Here is a 14,783-nt window from a genome sequence, read left to right as displayed (position 1 = left end):
TTTGCATCATCGCCATTTATAACTACTGAGTGCACAAAAAATGGTCCTGAAAGAGGTGTACGCAACTTCGTAGGCAAAAGTTGGTATTTTTAAAAAACTAGATATTTTCTGCTACTATTTTTACAAGCTCATTTTAGAGGCCAAGAAATTTTGCGACATTTTAATATGCATTGCCATTCATGGCGTAATTTGCATGAACACGGGTAAATGTGGGAGTGTATAGTGTATTTAGTGCCAATTTTTGTGCATAAAGTTTAATAAATCGCAATCTTTGTTTGCTATTTTCAGCTTTCCTGCATACATATACTTCTAGTACATATTCTACATTTACTTTATGAATGAGAGCTCGGGTATGTTGGTATCTTGAGTAATTAATGAATCAAAAGCCCCTTTCACACAGTGATACCGGTAAATATCTGGAAAATTTCCGGAAAGACTTTACCGGTATATTGAAAAAAGCGCTGTTCACACAGGCGAGGACGTTACGGAAATTTTCCGGAAAAGAGCATTCACACATCCATTCCAAAATACCGGTAAATTCTGACATCACTCACCACAAATGAGCTTTAAACGGCTGCGCTTGTATTTGTAAACATTTGACTAAATTACAAACTCTGTGGATGATCAATATTGTGAACAACTTTCGCAGGATCACTTTCGCATGTCGAGATGTTCATAATATGTGCGTGTGCAGGCGCTCACAGGCTGTTTCACAGGCACACGCAAAGCTTGAAGGTAAACAAACAACGGCTTATCATAAGCATCTCATCGATGATTATTTACACAGGTGGCATTAAGAAGAACATATAAACGTGATCTGACTAACTTCTAGCAGCTAAATGTGTCTGGAAAAATATTCAAAGGCTTTTATCCTCACAAACCGCGCGGACGTAAATGCGTCTGACTGTTGTGATTGGCTAAAGCAGACGTCTCACGTCAGCACGTTCTAGACGTGCACGCGCTTATTACGGGAATCTTCCTTCTGCATTAACACAGCGCAGCATTGCGGCAAATTGCCGGTAATGTTACAACTTCTCTTTCCGGAAAATAGCCAGAACGAATTTACCGGTATTTTCAAAAAGGACCTGTTCACACATACAACCTTTCCGGAAAATTGCCGGCAATTTTCCGGAAAGGTCTGTATGTGTGAAAGGGGCTACTTTCATTTGAATTTAATTCTTAGAACATCTCACAAAGATTTTGCATACTAAATAACAACTTCACACAACTTACTGTTACAGTTTAAGTCGTTTTTTAGCTGTAGCGCCACCTAGTGGCAGAATTTTACAACATTTGGTGCATGTCCCCAGAATGTCCTGTTGTTCATGTCTAATGTTTCATTAGGTTTGGACATTGCCTTCGGCTGAAACTGACTAATTAGTAAAAATGTGTGCTGCCTGACCAATTATTTGCCTATAAAACGCTTAATTTAGTTATTCTTAATTAGGAATTATGTTGAATTGTACTATAGGATGAAATGTATGGCAAAAATTAACCAGGCAAATGTAGTAATATCAATAAATAATCCCAATATGATCAAAAACTATGCATAAATGACTTGAAAAAAATATGCACATGGAAATAGGTTTATAGAACTTTAAACAGATGTGTTACAAACAAATTACCAGGAATGTGGTCAGATTCGAAGGGCCGTGCGATGCACAGTATACTGTAGGCCTGCTCTTTCTCATTGTAGAAGGTCTCCTCAAACAGGATGGGGACAGAGATAGGATTGGGCAAACCTGCACTCAGGTGGACCCGGTTATTGTTTATAGACACTTCCTAGAGAATTCATCACATAAAACCGTCGCTTAGTTAAAGTCAGCATCCTGAAATTAATCTCTGAATGATAAGATTTTTTTTTTTTTACACACCTTTCCATCTACAGTCTGGTAACCCTGCTCGGAAGGTTGAAGAACGTATCCGTCAAACTGAGCTGCAGTAAAAGAGCCCGTTGGTAAACTTCCACAACACGGTACCAGGATCTAAAGGAACATGACACAAAGATTAACTTCAGTATCTGAGTCGCTAGGATATACAATAAAGATGATGCATGCTGTGCGTTCCAAATAGCATATATCAACCTCCGAAGGACACTTCAGAGTGAAAATAATAATAATAAAAACAACAACAAATTATTATTATTATTACATAAACAAAAAATAAATAATAATGATAATAATAATAATAGTATTATGAGTATTAACAACAACATTAATGATAATAATAATAATAATAATAATAATGTTAGTAGTATAAATAAAATAAAAATAAAAACGACAACAAATTATTATTATAAAAATATTATTATTATTATTATTATTATTATTATACAAATACCATAATACTAGTAATAACAACAAATTATTATTATTATTATATAAACATATTAATAATAATAATAATATTATGAGTATTATCAACAACATTAATAATAATAATAATAATAATAATAATAATAATGTTAGTAGTATAAATAAAATAAAAATAAAAACGACAACAAATTATTATAAAAATAATAATATTATTATCATATTTTTATTACCATAATACTAGTATTAACAACAAAAAACAAATTATTATTATTATTATTATTATTACTACATAAACATCATAATAATAATAATAATAATAATAATAATAATAATAATGTTAGTGGTATAATTAATAATAAACAAAATAACCACAACAACAAATGATTATTATAAAAAATATTATTATTATTATACAAATACTATAATACTAATATTAACAACAGCAACAACAACAACAACAACAACAACAAACTATTTTATTATTATTATTATTATTATAATTATTATTATTATTATTATTATTATTATTATTATTATTATTATATGTGTATATAAACATTATTATCATTATTATTAATCATAATGCTAGTATTATTAGTATTTATAACAACAACAACAACAACAACAACAACTTAATATAATATTAATAATAATAATAATCATTATTATTATTTTTGTTATTATACATAAATATAATATTATAATCATTATTATTAATCATAATAGTAATAATATTAGTATTTATAACAACAACAAATTTTTATTATTATCATTTTATTTCATATAAACATAATTATTATTATTAATCTTAATACTTTTACTAGTATTATTACTAACAACAACAACAACAACAACACCTTCATGTTGTGTCATGTTGTCATGTTTTAACAACACAAAAGTAAACAGCAGACAAAACAACCCTGTAAATGTCAGACTAAAATGAAGACTTTCAAATACCCATTTCCTCATTTTTGACCCAACAAAGTAAAACCTCCATTTTTAATAAGATCTGCTTGCTCTGGTTTCCCCAGGACAACAAAACTCAGTCGCTTGGCTAAACTGAACTTCTCACATCTCCCACATAAAAGAATCACTTGATGCACACAGAATCTCCTCCTGACCGCATGCCAACTGACCAGAGTCACATGAATGAATACATGACTAATTCCGCTCCACAATTCAATCCCTTCATCATCCCTTTCAGAGATCAACATGCAAACATTATACACTTCTGCTCGGTTTAGTGCTGAAGAAGTATCATTGATATAAAGCAACTCACAATGCCATGGAGCTCTGCCACCCGGCTGCACAGGTCCGGTCTGTGTTTCTCCAGAGCCTGGTAAAAAGGGTTTTTCAGGATATTCTCATCATACACAGCCATATGTGTCCCAAACTCCAGCTCCTTGCAGAAAGAAAGACACAAAGCAGGAGAATGTAAAGGAATTTTAGAAATGTCAAGAGGTGGGGGAGTTGAGCTAAACTGGATTAGCATTAGAAATCCATCTCGCACAGATTACGTCTGTTTTTTTTCCCCCTGATTGTATTTTGAACTCTGCAAAGCTGCTTTTATTTCATTATGAAGTGGTTAATTAAACATTAAAAAGCAGGTTGTATTTTATAGTGTCCTGATATTGTGATAGGACAGATTTAAATGATGTCAGAAGGATTAATTTTCTCTATGCCTTTGCTAGATTAATTGTGTGATGATTTTGATGTAGTTTTCGAAGGTCTGGTGTAATTAAATCAAGGTTTTTCAGATCTCAGTATAAGTATGTCTTAGTCTTAAGGATGTCTATAATCTAGTGTGCTCCAAAACAGTGACACAATTAGCATTGAGAAAATATAAATATTTAAAGTTTGCCACTTTTACCTGAATAGATTAGACATCACCTCATCTCATCAAATCAGATGCTCTGCCTTTCAAAATAATCCCAATCAATCTAAAAGCGTGAATTCTTTCCATTTAAGTCATCTGATGAAACTGTATTCATATGGATGCTCGGAGATCGGACAATGATCCCATTTAATAATTCGATTGGTATATTCGCTGATCTGGCCGATCTCATGAACCGATCGCAGGTTTTTTTTTATGCATTTACAAACAGAAGAGGGTGCACGTGTGCACCTGGGTTATACATACAGCAGCTACTGCATACATTTAGGCCTTTTTACGTAGAACAACTGAGAGTTCTGTGTTTTAACAATATTTGAAATTAATAAAAACCTGGCTGGAAATATTAGATGAATAAAAAATAAAAAAATTATTTATTAACATGAATAACTTTGTAATTTACATATTGCAATAAGCAGTATTTTATTTAATTTTAGTAAGCAAATAATATAGTATTTATATAAAGGATTTATAGTTGTGCATCTTAATTTCTTATGCATCAAATGTGCGCTCCAAACCTTTTCTTGATGGAGACTTGTTGAATTCTTCTTTCATCATTTGCAAGGTTTCCAAATTGCAATGTTAGCAAATTTTCCTACTATTCTTTACTGTGCTATCTATTTTGTTCTGTAAAGCTGCTTGACAATGACATGTTCACACCTAAATGGTTAAAGAGACATGCTTGAGGGATTATATGCAGCATTCTTCATGTATTTTCTTATGTAAGAAGAGATGTCCACTTAAGTATCATACGTAGAGGGAAAAAATGCATTATAAAGCCAATGCGCCTTATGCATTATAAAGTATCATAATCAGTACTTGGTATTGGACGATCACTATGACACTGAATCAGTACTCTGATCAGAGCATCCCTGAGAGAGATATATATATATATATATATATATATATATATATATATATATATATATATATATATATATATATATATATATATATATATATATATATATATATATTTTTTTTTTTTTTTTAAATATAGGTAAATAGTAAATATAGGTAATATTACCTATTTATTTTAAATATTTAGAATTTATATACATTTAAATTCATGCAAAAAAATAAAAACAAAGATATTACAAAAAACAAAACTGTAAAATTTTATATATACATTTAGTTTCTCTGGATTTGTACATTTTTATTCCCTATTTTCCTCTGACATAAATTTGGGCTGTTTTGGACCGTCATTATTTGTTATTTTGCCAAATAAAGAGCTCATTTTCCTGAGTGGTCACAAATAAAAGACATGGGTCGGGGTAAGAACTTACACAAACAGCTATTATTCATTTAGTCTTTTTCCTTCCACTTAGTCCCTTTATTCATCAGGAGTCACCCCAGCAGAATGAACCGCCAACATCTCCAGCATATGTTTTACACAGCGTATGTCCTTCCAGCCGCAACCCAGTACACTACGGCCCATTTAGTTGATCAATTCCCCTATAGCGCATGTGTTTGGACTGTGAGCAAACTGGATCACCCGGAGGAAACCCATGCCAACATTAGGAGAACATGCAAACTCCACACAGAAATGCCAACTGACCCAGCCGGGACTCAAACCAGTGACCTTGTTGCTGTGAGGTGACAGACAGTGCTAATCACTGAGCCGCTGTGTCACACAATCAGCTATTAATCACATGTAATTTCAAATCAATGCTTCAATAAATTCAAATTGTTCGACAAACAAGCAAACAGATTAAAAAAAAACATCTTCTTCCCTTCTGTGTCAAATCAGCTGAATCATCCTGAAAATGAGATTCCCTTCAACACACTGCGATGGACAGTAAACACCATCGTAACCACAGAAACGGAGGCAGCCAACAACAAACTTTCCTCTGTCTGACCATAAACACGACATTAGCTTGAAAAGTCTTCTTGATTTCATCTTGAAATTTCCGCTCGCTGATATATTTCTAAACGGAGGCGGTCGAGTGTCTCGCTGCAGGAATTCCCCATTCTGCTCGGAGTGGGAAATAAAGACAGTTTCATTCTGCTCACTTCCTAAAAATATGACAAAGACTGCACAGGCCTAATTTGATGAATCTTAGAAACTAACAAGGGGATATACTGCATCCAAATTGGACTTATTTGTTTGTTTGTGTAATGCTCTGTATGAATTACAGCTATATTCACAGCAAAATCAAAAAGGTAAAAAATTCAGTTATTTGCGCAGTAAGAAAAAAAGAAGAAAAATAGAGAAAGCAAGAAAAAAAGCTCTATTTTAATGATCTAGGCACAATAAAGCTCATGGCACACAAGCATTAATGCTGTGTCTTAATGCAATTTTGCTATTTTAGGGACAGATACACTCGGCGCATGGTCTAACAGGGCTGTGCTTATTCTCTTAATGAGTTCTGGGTGGGTTTTGAGCATAATGTACATTAAACCAATCAGAGTCTCGTCTCTCATTCCCTTTAAGAGTCAGCTGCGTTACACCATGGTGCATTGGCTACTTACATGGCGGACTTTGTAAGTGTAAAAACTGAACGCTTCACCAGCGAAAAAACAGTTAAACAGAGCATCTGCAGCGCGAGAATAAAGAACAAGCCTCCTCCATTCAGGCTCTTTACTTTACTCCTTAACTTTAGTGGAGCAGGGAAACGGTGGAAACTCACTCCACTGAAGACATTTATAGCCTAGATATTTAATTTTGCTGGTAAGCACAAAGATTTACTTAAAAACTATTTCTAAATTCAGTTCTAATCTCCAGTAAAAGGAAAAATTAACAATAATAACAAAGCGTGGTCAACAAACTGATCCAAACACACGTCCTATTCTTATGCCCCATATGGTGATGCAGACATCTTAAAACCTCACGTGGACAAACCTACACTTGAGTTTATTAAAACTAATATAAATCTGCATATAATAAATAATACTGCTAACAACAACAACTTTATACAGTTGCAGATTGTTATGAATAAACTGAAAAAGCCCCCTGAGGTGAAGGAATGGGGGCAGTGGTGTATATTGATGTAGAAAATAATAAATTGTAACATTAATCCTTTAATAGTTTTCATCTGTAAAGATATTTGTGTGTTGCTGCTGTACATCCTGTGTGTATTCAGCAATGTGTAAGCATTTTTGGACGTGCATAGGCGCATAACTAACATGCTCTGCAATGGACTTTAAAGCAGCTTTTAGACTGTCAATGGCTCGATTGCAGTTCTTCAAAATAGCAATGCTCTAACAATGCACCTTAACACACCTCCTTTCCAGCATTCCCATGAGTCCTCAGAGTGGTGCAAATGGATTGTCTATTTAAACAACATGGCACAAAATGAGAAAATTTGTGTTGCGCTGATCTGAAAATAGCAACAAATTGTGCCAAACATGTCTTGAGCCTTATTGCGCCAGATGTATGATAGGGCCCAGAAGAAAGCAAGCAAGAAAAAATTATTAAAAAGATAAAAAAAATAAAAGTAAAAAGAAAGAGAGAGAGAGAGAGAGAGAGATGAAGAAAGAATTAAAGAAATAATTAGAGGAAAAACTAAAAAGTTACATTTTTTTAAATAAAATTGATTAAAAACCTTGGCAAAAAATATAAAATATATCGGCAAATATTTTACTAATATAAGCCTCAGTCAATTAATATTTACAAAAAAAAAAAAAAAAAAAATAATAATAATAATAATAATAATAATAATAATAATTAAATAAATATATATATATATATATATATATATATATATATATATATATAATAATCATATATTATAAATAATGTATATTAAATATATAAAAAATTAATAATTATAAAATAATAAATAAGTCTTTGACATCTCGTATGTATAGATTAGTCACTTATATTAATCAAAATGAAACCAATGGTTCATCACAATTTTACAAGAAACAAATATAAATAAAGTATTATAATAATTATTTTTTTTTGCATTGCACCATAATTTTCACACATTTCCAACCAGTCAACACTTGTTTAGGATTAAAAATCATTACCAGTACGAGAGTAATCCACCCAATGTTTAACCTTAAAACACTGAACTACACATCACTACAGCAGACCCAGCTAAGAGGATTGATCATGAACTAGCAGGTACAGATTCAGCTGAAGTTTTACTCACATATTTATGAAGGTTAAGAAGAGTTTTCGACACCATGTACAATTTCATCTTTAAATCCATCAAATGACGAATGAGGAAGAGGAACGCCATGAGGATGAAGAGGCTCAGGGCGTCCAGGCAAAGATTAAAGCATCACATGGCGGCTCTGAGGGGTCAAGGCCAAACGCCTGATCATATTCCAGCCCTCAATCTGGGCATCATGGGAGGACTGTCTGCCGAAAGCCTGAAGAATGTGAAATCTGCCATGTGATCTGTTCCTCCGGGCCACAACAAACTGGGCTGAGGGGGAACCGTGCTAATCTGAGCCTTACAGCGATTTCACTTTTACGGTTGACATTCAACAGACCGGAGACATCCAATGGCAACAGGACACGCCTTTCCATATTAAATCCATTCACAATTAGGTTTTCGCTTGATGTCCAAATGCCAGGCCACAAATAAATTCAAGCAATTCATTTACAACTTGTGCACAAAAAACAAAGCTTATGCTACATAGAATGGCTCAAAGAGGTTTGGTTTTAAACTTTGACTATTTATTAAAGCATCTGGCTTCTTTTAAAGCTGTTGTCTTTAATGTTAGCTGCATTTTTTTTAATATGTGGAAAAAAGCCTGTATCATAGCATGCAGATTGCTAAAATGCAGGAAGGAGTAGCATTGATTCACTTGTGGATTTTTATAAACAGACTTCAGTCTGACAGAAATGTTTCTATATATCTGATTATTTGCTTTGTTTATTGGGAATACGAAGATTATAAGAGGCCACTTAACGTAAAATACTAAATAAATACTAAGCAAATGCTAAATAAGGAACTACTAAGTAAACTCTACTTGAAAGTTAAGTACTACATGCTAATCTCAGGCTAAATTGGGGAAAAAAAAAAAAAAAAAACTCTCCTCAAATGTCTTGCAGAGACCCCTAGGGCTCTATGTTTTGGATCTTTCCAGTTCTCTATCAATATGCGTTTAATTTTAAGCTGATGACAACCATATCAACAAAAAGTATGCTATAAAATATGTGCATGTGCACTTGTCTGTCTTACGTCGCAGGATTTGCAATGTTCAGTCTATATAATAATGTACCATTTGCATATGAGGTCTGTGACTGTGTGAGCAGTTTAAAAGCTTATCATCATTCTTATTCTTATTTATTATTCAACTACTGCACCTGATTACTGTTAGACTTATATAAATAAATAAATAAAATTGTTTGTTTTAACTGGTGCCAGACAGGCTCGCCAAAACTGGACAATAGAAGATTGGAGAAACGTTGCTGCTCTGATGAGTCTCCATTTCTGCTGACACATTCGGATGCTCGGCTCAGAGTTTGGCCTTAACAACATGAAAGCATGGATCATCCTGCCTTGTATCAGCGGTTCAGGCTGCTGGTGGTGGTGGTGGTGTAATGGTGTGGGGGAGATTTTCTTGGCACAATTTGGGTTCATTAGTACCAATTGAGCATGGTGTCAACGCCACAGCCAACCTGAGTATTGCTGCTGATCATGTCCATCCATTTATGAGCACAGTCTCTCCATCTTCTGATGGCTACTTCCAGCAGGATAACGCACCATGTCATAAAGCTTCAATCATCTCAGACTGGTTTCTTAAAAATGACAATGAGTTCACTGTGCTCAAATGGCCTCTACAGTCACCAGAGCTCAATCCAATAGAGCAGCTTTGGGATGTGGTGGAACGGGAGATCAGCATCATGGATGTGCAGCCGACAAATCTGCAGCAACTGTGTGATGCTATCATGTCAATATGAAGCAAAATCTGAGGAATATTTCCAGTGCCTTGTTGAATCTATGAAGGATTAAGGCAGTTCTGAGGGCAAAAGAGGCTCCAAACGGGTACCAGTCAGGCGTACCTAATAAAGTGGCCAATGAGAGTATATTGCAGCCAAAATTTCGTGAAGAACTAGTTGGATCTTAACGTTACTTGTTTATATTTTGAACGTGCAATTAAATAAAAGTTGCTTAGTAATGAAGCAGCAACGAATACTTGATAAGACATACGTTTTCCCTTTATAACATGATCACGTGCCTCAGCACAAAAATCTATATGACAAATACAAGCAGAGCATTGTGCATATTTTACAAAACTACTCACCACAAACAAAGTCGTTGTTGCTAAACAGCATCTCATGCTAAAACGTTAACGCTATAATAAATATGGAAAATAAAGGTATCGTCATATATTCAAGCACATGTTCTCACATGATATGCATATGATAGACTCAGAAATAACTATCTGGTCTATGTTCAGATCACACATGCCATGTAATTTAATTATAAGCGTAAAAACAATCCAAAAGATCAGCATTTAACGACAGATGGAAGAAATAGCAACCGAAGCTAACTAGTTAGCCAAACACAAAACATAATAAACAACGAAAACTGCACGGGTTAAACGCTAGACTGCGGTTTATAACTGATTAGCCGTGTATAAATACACATTTCGTTAATACAGCGAATAAATGACAAAATAAAACAATTTATTCTGTGGTTTCATATCAGTGGCTCAGAGTCGCAATTGCTAACAGTTCTAAAACGAGAGGGAATACACTCATATTTGACTTTAACACTTGCTTGAAATATGAAATATTGTTCATCTTACCTCATATGATTATGTACAGGTGGATAAAGTGGCAAACTGAACATTTATTGGAGTTTGGCAGCGAATGTAAAACATTTCAGACAACTGCCGTCACAATCACGAACAGATGATCACTCCAAACTGACACGGACCAATCAGAGCGGAACTCGATATCGCCTTGGCCAATCAATAGGCGTCTGTTAGGTTTACATCACGTGACATCTGGAAGCGTTTCCCTCAGGGTTAACTAAATCTTTGTTTAATTTTTACACATACTTTAAGTCATTTGATTTGCCTTTTAATAAGAATAATAATAATAAAACAATGACATTAAGTAATGCGGAATGTTCATTTTTAATTCACGGCAAAATGAAACACCCGGACAAACAGCGCTCCCTGGTGTAAAACTCCAAAACCTTGCAAACAAAATAGGATGAAAATAATAATAATAATAATAATAATAATAATAATAATAATAATAATAATAATAATAATAATAATATTATATTATATACATACATGCATGCATGCATGCATACATACATACACACATACATATATATACACACACACACACACACACACACTCATTCTTCTTCTGACTTTATTTTTTATTAATTTTATTTGTATTTTAGAGTAAGTAACATTGGCATGTCTGTCCTAAATATCATTTTCATTCATGTCTTGTTGATCTGTAATTAAATGAATTTTTTTAGTTATTTATATGACTTTTTACCTATAAATGAATATAATTTTGGTTTTGAATTATAGTCATCCTCAATAATAATAGTAACAATAAATAACAATAAAAAAATTATTATTATTATTATAGTAATAAAAATAATCATATTTGTTCATTAATTTTTCCTCAGCTTTTATTTATCGGGGGTTGCCACAGCGTAATGAACTGCCAACTATTACAGGATAAGTTTTGCACGTCGCAGCATATGCGGATGCCCTTCCAGCTGCAACCCAGTACTAGGACTCATCCATACACACTCATTCACACACATACACTATGGACAATTTAGCTTACCCAATTCCCCTACGGTGCATGTGTTTGGACTGTGAAGGAAATCGGAGCACCCGGAGGAAAGCCACGGCAACACGGGGAGAACATGCAAACTCCACACAGAAACGCCAACTGAGCCAGCCGGGACTCGAACCAGCGACCTTCTAGCTGTGAGACCATCATGTTGCGCAATAATAATAAAGATGATGTCGGATTGTAGTGTTTGAAGGACCATTTCCCTTGAGTCCTAAGAAGATATAAACAAACAAAAATAACATTTAGAAAGTAACATTTTAATATCTTTTATTTGAAAAGAAATCCCCCTAATTAACTGTTGTTATAACCAGCAGACTCCGGCATCACTGCAATAAACAAACGTTAAATGAAACCGAAACCACAATACAAACAGACACCATCTGCAAAACTTGTAAAGCTTCTGCATACATACCTGTGAGTGTCAATCTACTGCCCCCGCTGATGGTGTGCAAAAGTCCTCACTTAAAGTTTCAATGTCTCCCCGAACCACACTGTAGATAAAGTAAAAGAAAACACATGTAATACCCCTCAACCAGCTAACCACAGCACCACACAAACCGGTCCTACCTTTCACCCTGGAGATAGTAGAGACGTCACTCCCCAAAGACTCACAGATGTGCATAGCTCAGTGTCAAAGCAGTCTTTTACACACCCTGAATACACTAATTAAAGGATCCAGCCACAATATAGCGCTGGTCGGTCGCATCACTACAATCATAATAAACACTGAAGTGACATAATAAAATGTTTACTACTCTGGCTTTTTTTCTTGATCTCTTCTTCTTAGGGGTCAATGCTTCCTCTTAGGTTAGGTTGCAGCTTATTTTCTGGCTGTAGTTTGTGAGGTGCCACAGTAAGTGAGAGAAACTGGCCCTCAGCACAACACCCTTGAGCAGCTGATCTGGACCCCAGCCCACAATCACCCACCAATTGAAGCATTCACCACTGAACTCCACTGAAGAGTGAGAGAACCTCGGGCAGGGATTCGCCATGGTCAGAGTGACGGAGCTGAGCGAGGGCGAGTGAGCGAGCGTCACCCCACCTGACGCCACGCGTCATTCTCATAGATATGTGTGGGCAAACAACTCTCACCACCATCCAGACAGCAACACACCAGGGGCCTCATGTACGAAGACTTGCGTTGAAATCAGACTAAAACATTGCTGTAAATACGGACAAAACTGTATATGTGCGTACGCAGTAAAAAAAATGCAGAATCACATGAATATTCTCTTTGTACATCCGAATGAACGTGAAACTGAGCGCAACATGCACGAGCGCAAAACTCCTCCCCCATATGAATATGCTAATGACTCTACTTTGGCAAAACCAAACGAAGAAGCGATGGCAAAAGCAAGCAAAAAGAGAAACTTTGAACAGAACGTGAACTGGAGGTGCGCCTATCGAAGGTAGACTGGAGAAAAGCGGTGTTATTTACATGTTTGTCCTCCAGAATTAATAACAATACAAAAAATAGAGTGGGGGAGTTTAGCTGACGCGGTTAACGCAGTGGGGTCTCATTGGACACCTCGTTGGAATGAGGTGAGTGAAAGTGGAGCAGACTTTATTCCCCACTACATATCAGATTTTGCCTACTCTTCATCACGAGGAAGACCAGTAGGAATCATTAATAAGTGTCTGCATCATCTTATATTTGCACATTCATTGAATGGAAATCTTTGATTCACGTTTGCATATGAATCTTTAGATGGCTTCTTTATAGCAATGTGTGTGCAGTCGATCACTCCGATTACATTGGGAAAACCGGCGATCGCTGCAAATTGCGCTTTAATGTTTGGCTGATCAACAGCATGGTATGGAAACCTTATAAACCTGCTAGACATGTGGATGAACCCGTCCCATACAGCTGCAGTTGCACAGCTCAAAGATACTTTGTAGTGTGCAATATAACATAATTGCCTCTAGGAGTCGCGAATGGAATTAAACAAAACACAAGAAATACACGTACGCCAGACATGAAGTCGCCGTGGATCAATGCACAGTCTCACGTTTATTTCATCGTTAGTAAATCCAAACGTGAGCATGAAACCCTACGCAAAGTTTTTGTGCATACGCAGCGCTGATACATGAGGCCCGAGGAGGAGCACAAAGCGGGTCATTTTAGTATTATTATTATTATTATTATTATCATTATTATTATTATTATTATTATTATTATTATTAAAAGTAATTTAATAGAAGATCTAGTCTCTAAATCCACTCAATTCATATTTTTGCTAAATGTTTAAACTACTTATTGAAAATGAGCTGGAGATTTTTAGGGAAAACTTAATTTTCTGAACTTAAAAATAATTGTTTTATGTTCAGTCTGCTTAACTTGATAGATTTGTGTTGGGACAGCATGAATTGTGTGAAATCTGTAATTTACACAGTTCACCACAAACTGATTCCAGTTTGCACATACATGAGGTCATGACTGTAAATAGACAATCTTTTGTTATAAGTGCTTACAAGTAATAATAATAACAGTGCTTATTAGTGTGTACGGCCTCACTGGAAGGAATGAGAATGCAGCCACGCTGACCTGAACGCCAAACACCCGCAGCATTCAGTCTCCCGTTAGCGGCACTGCAAAGCCCAAATAGTACAGGGCTGATGCAGCGTCTTATGGACCACGACTGGAGAGAGAGAGAGAGAGAGAGAGAGAGAGAGACAGAGAAGCAGCAAAACTTTTCCCTCGACGCTGATGCTGACAGTAACTGGTAGCAAATGAGCCTGCTGCAACCCTCCCGACTCCGGCATCACTGCAATAAACAAACGTTAAATGAAACCGAAACCACAATACAAACAGACACCATCTCCAAAACTTGTAAAGCTT

At 35.2% G+C, this 14,783-nt stretch overlaps 2 protein-coding genes across 5 annotated transcripts in view; one reads left to right on the top strand and one right to left on the bottom strand.

Annotated features, from left to right (window-relative positions):
• snx20 (sorting nexin 20) overlaps nucleotides 1–14,783 on the top strand; it is a 677,202-nt gene that overhangs the window by 49,120 nt on the left and 613,299 nt on the right. The window lies entirely within an intron of this gene.
• The window catches only part of ankrd27 (ankyrin repeat domain 27 (VPS9 domain)), a 61,453-nt gene that overhangs the window by 29,539 nt on the left and 17,131 nt on the right, over nucleotides 1–14,783 (bottom strand). For 2 of the 4 annotated variants that reach the window (XM_087312621.1, XM_087312620.1), the window contains exons 6-11: nucleotides 14,490–14,709; nucleotides 12,357–12,435; nucleotides 11,933–12,155; nucleotides 3,595–3,717; nucleotides 1,875–1,985; nucleotides 1,626–1,782 (exon numbers count right to left, since the gene is read on the bottom strand). In XM_087312621.1, the coding sequence (XP_087168747.1) occupies nucleotides 1,626–1,782; nucleotides 1,875–1,985; nucleotides 3,595–3,696 (370 nt within the window). In that variant the 5' untranslated portion in view covers nucleotides 3,697–3,717; nucleotides 11,933–12,155; nucleotides 12,357–12,435; nucleotides 14,490–14,709. Of the gene's footprint in view, nucleotides 1–1,625; nucleotides 1,783–1,874; nucleotides 1,986–3,594; nucleotides 3,718–10,917; nucleotides 11,043–11,932; nucleotides 12,156–12,356; nucleotides 12,436–14,489; nucleotides 14,710–14,783 lie in introns of those variants that run through there. The other 2 variants (XM_087312619.1, XM_087312622.1) reach the window with 1 other exon arrangement.

This window comes from Danio rerio, chromosome 25 (genome assembly GCF_052040795.2).
Source record: "Danio rerio strain M-AB ecotype USA chromosome 25, GRCz13ab, whole genome shotgun sequence".
NCBI lineage: Eukaryota > Metazoa > Chordata > Actinopteri > Cypriniformes > Danionidae > Danio > Danio rerio.
Note: the sequence above shows the minus strand (reverse complement) of the source record. Positions and strands in the feature narration are given on the sequence as shown.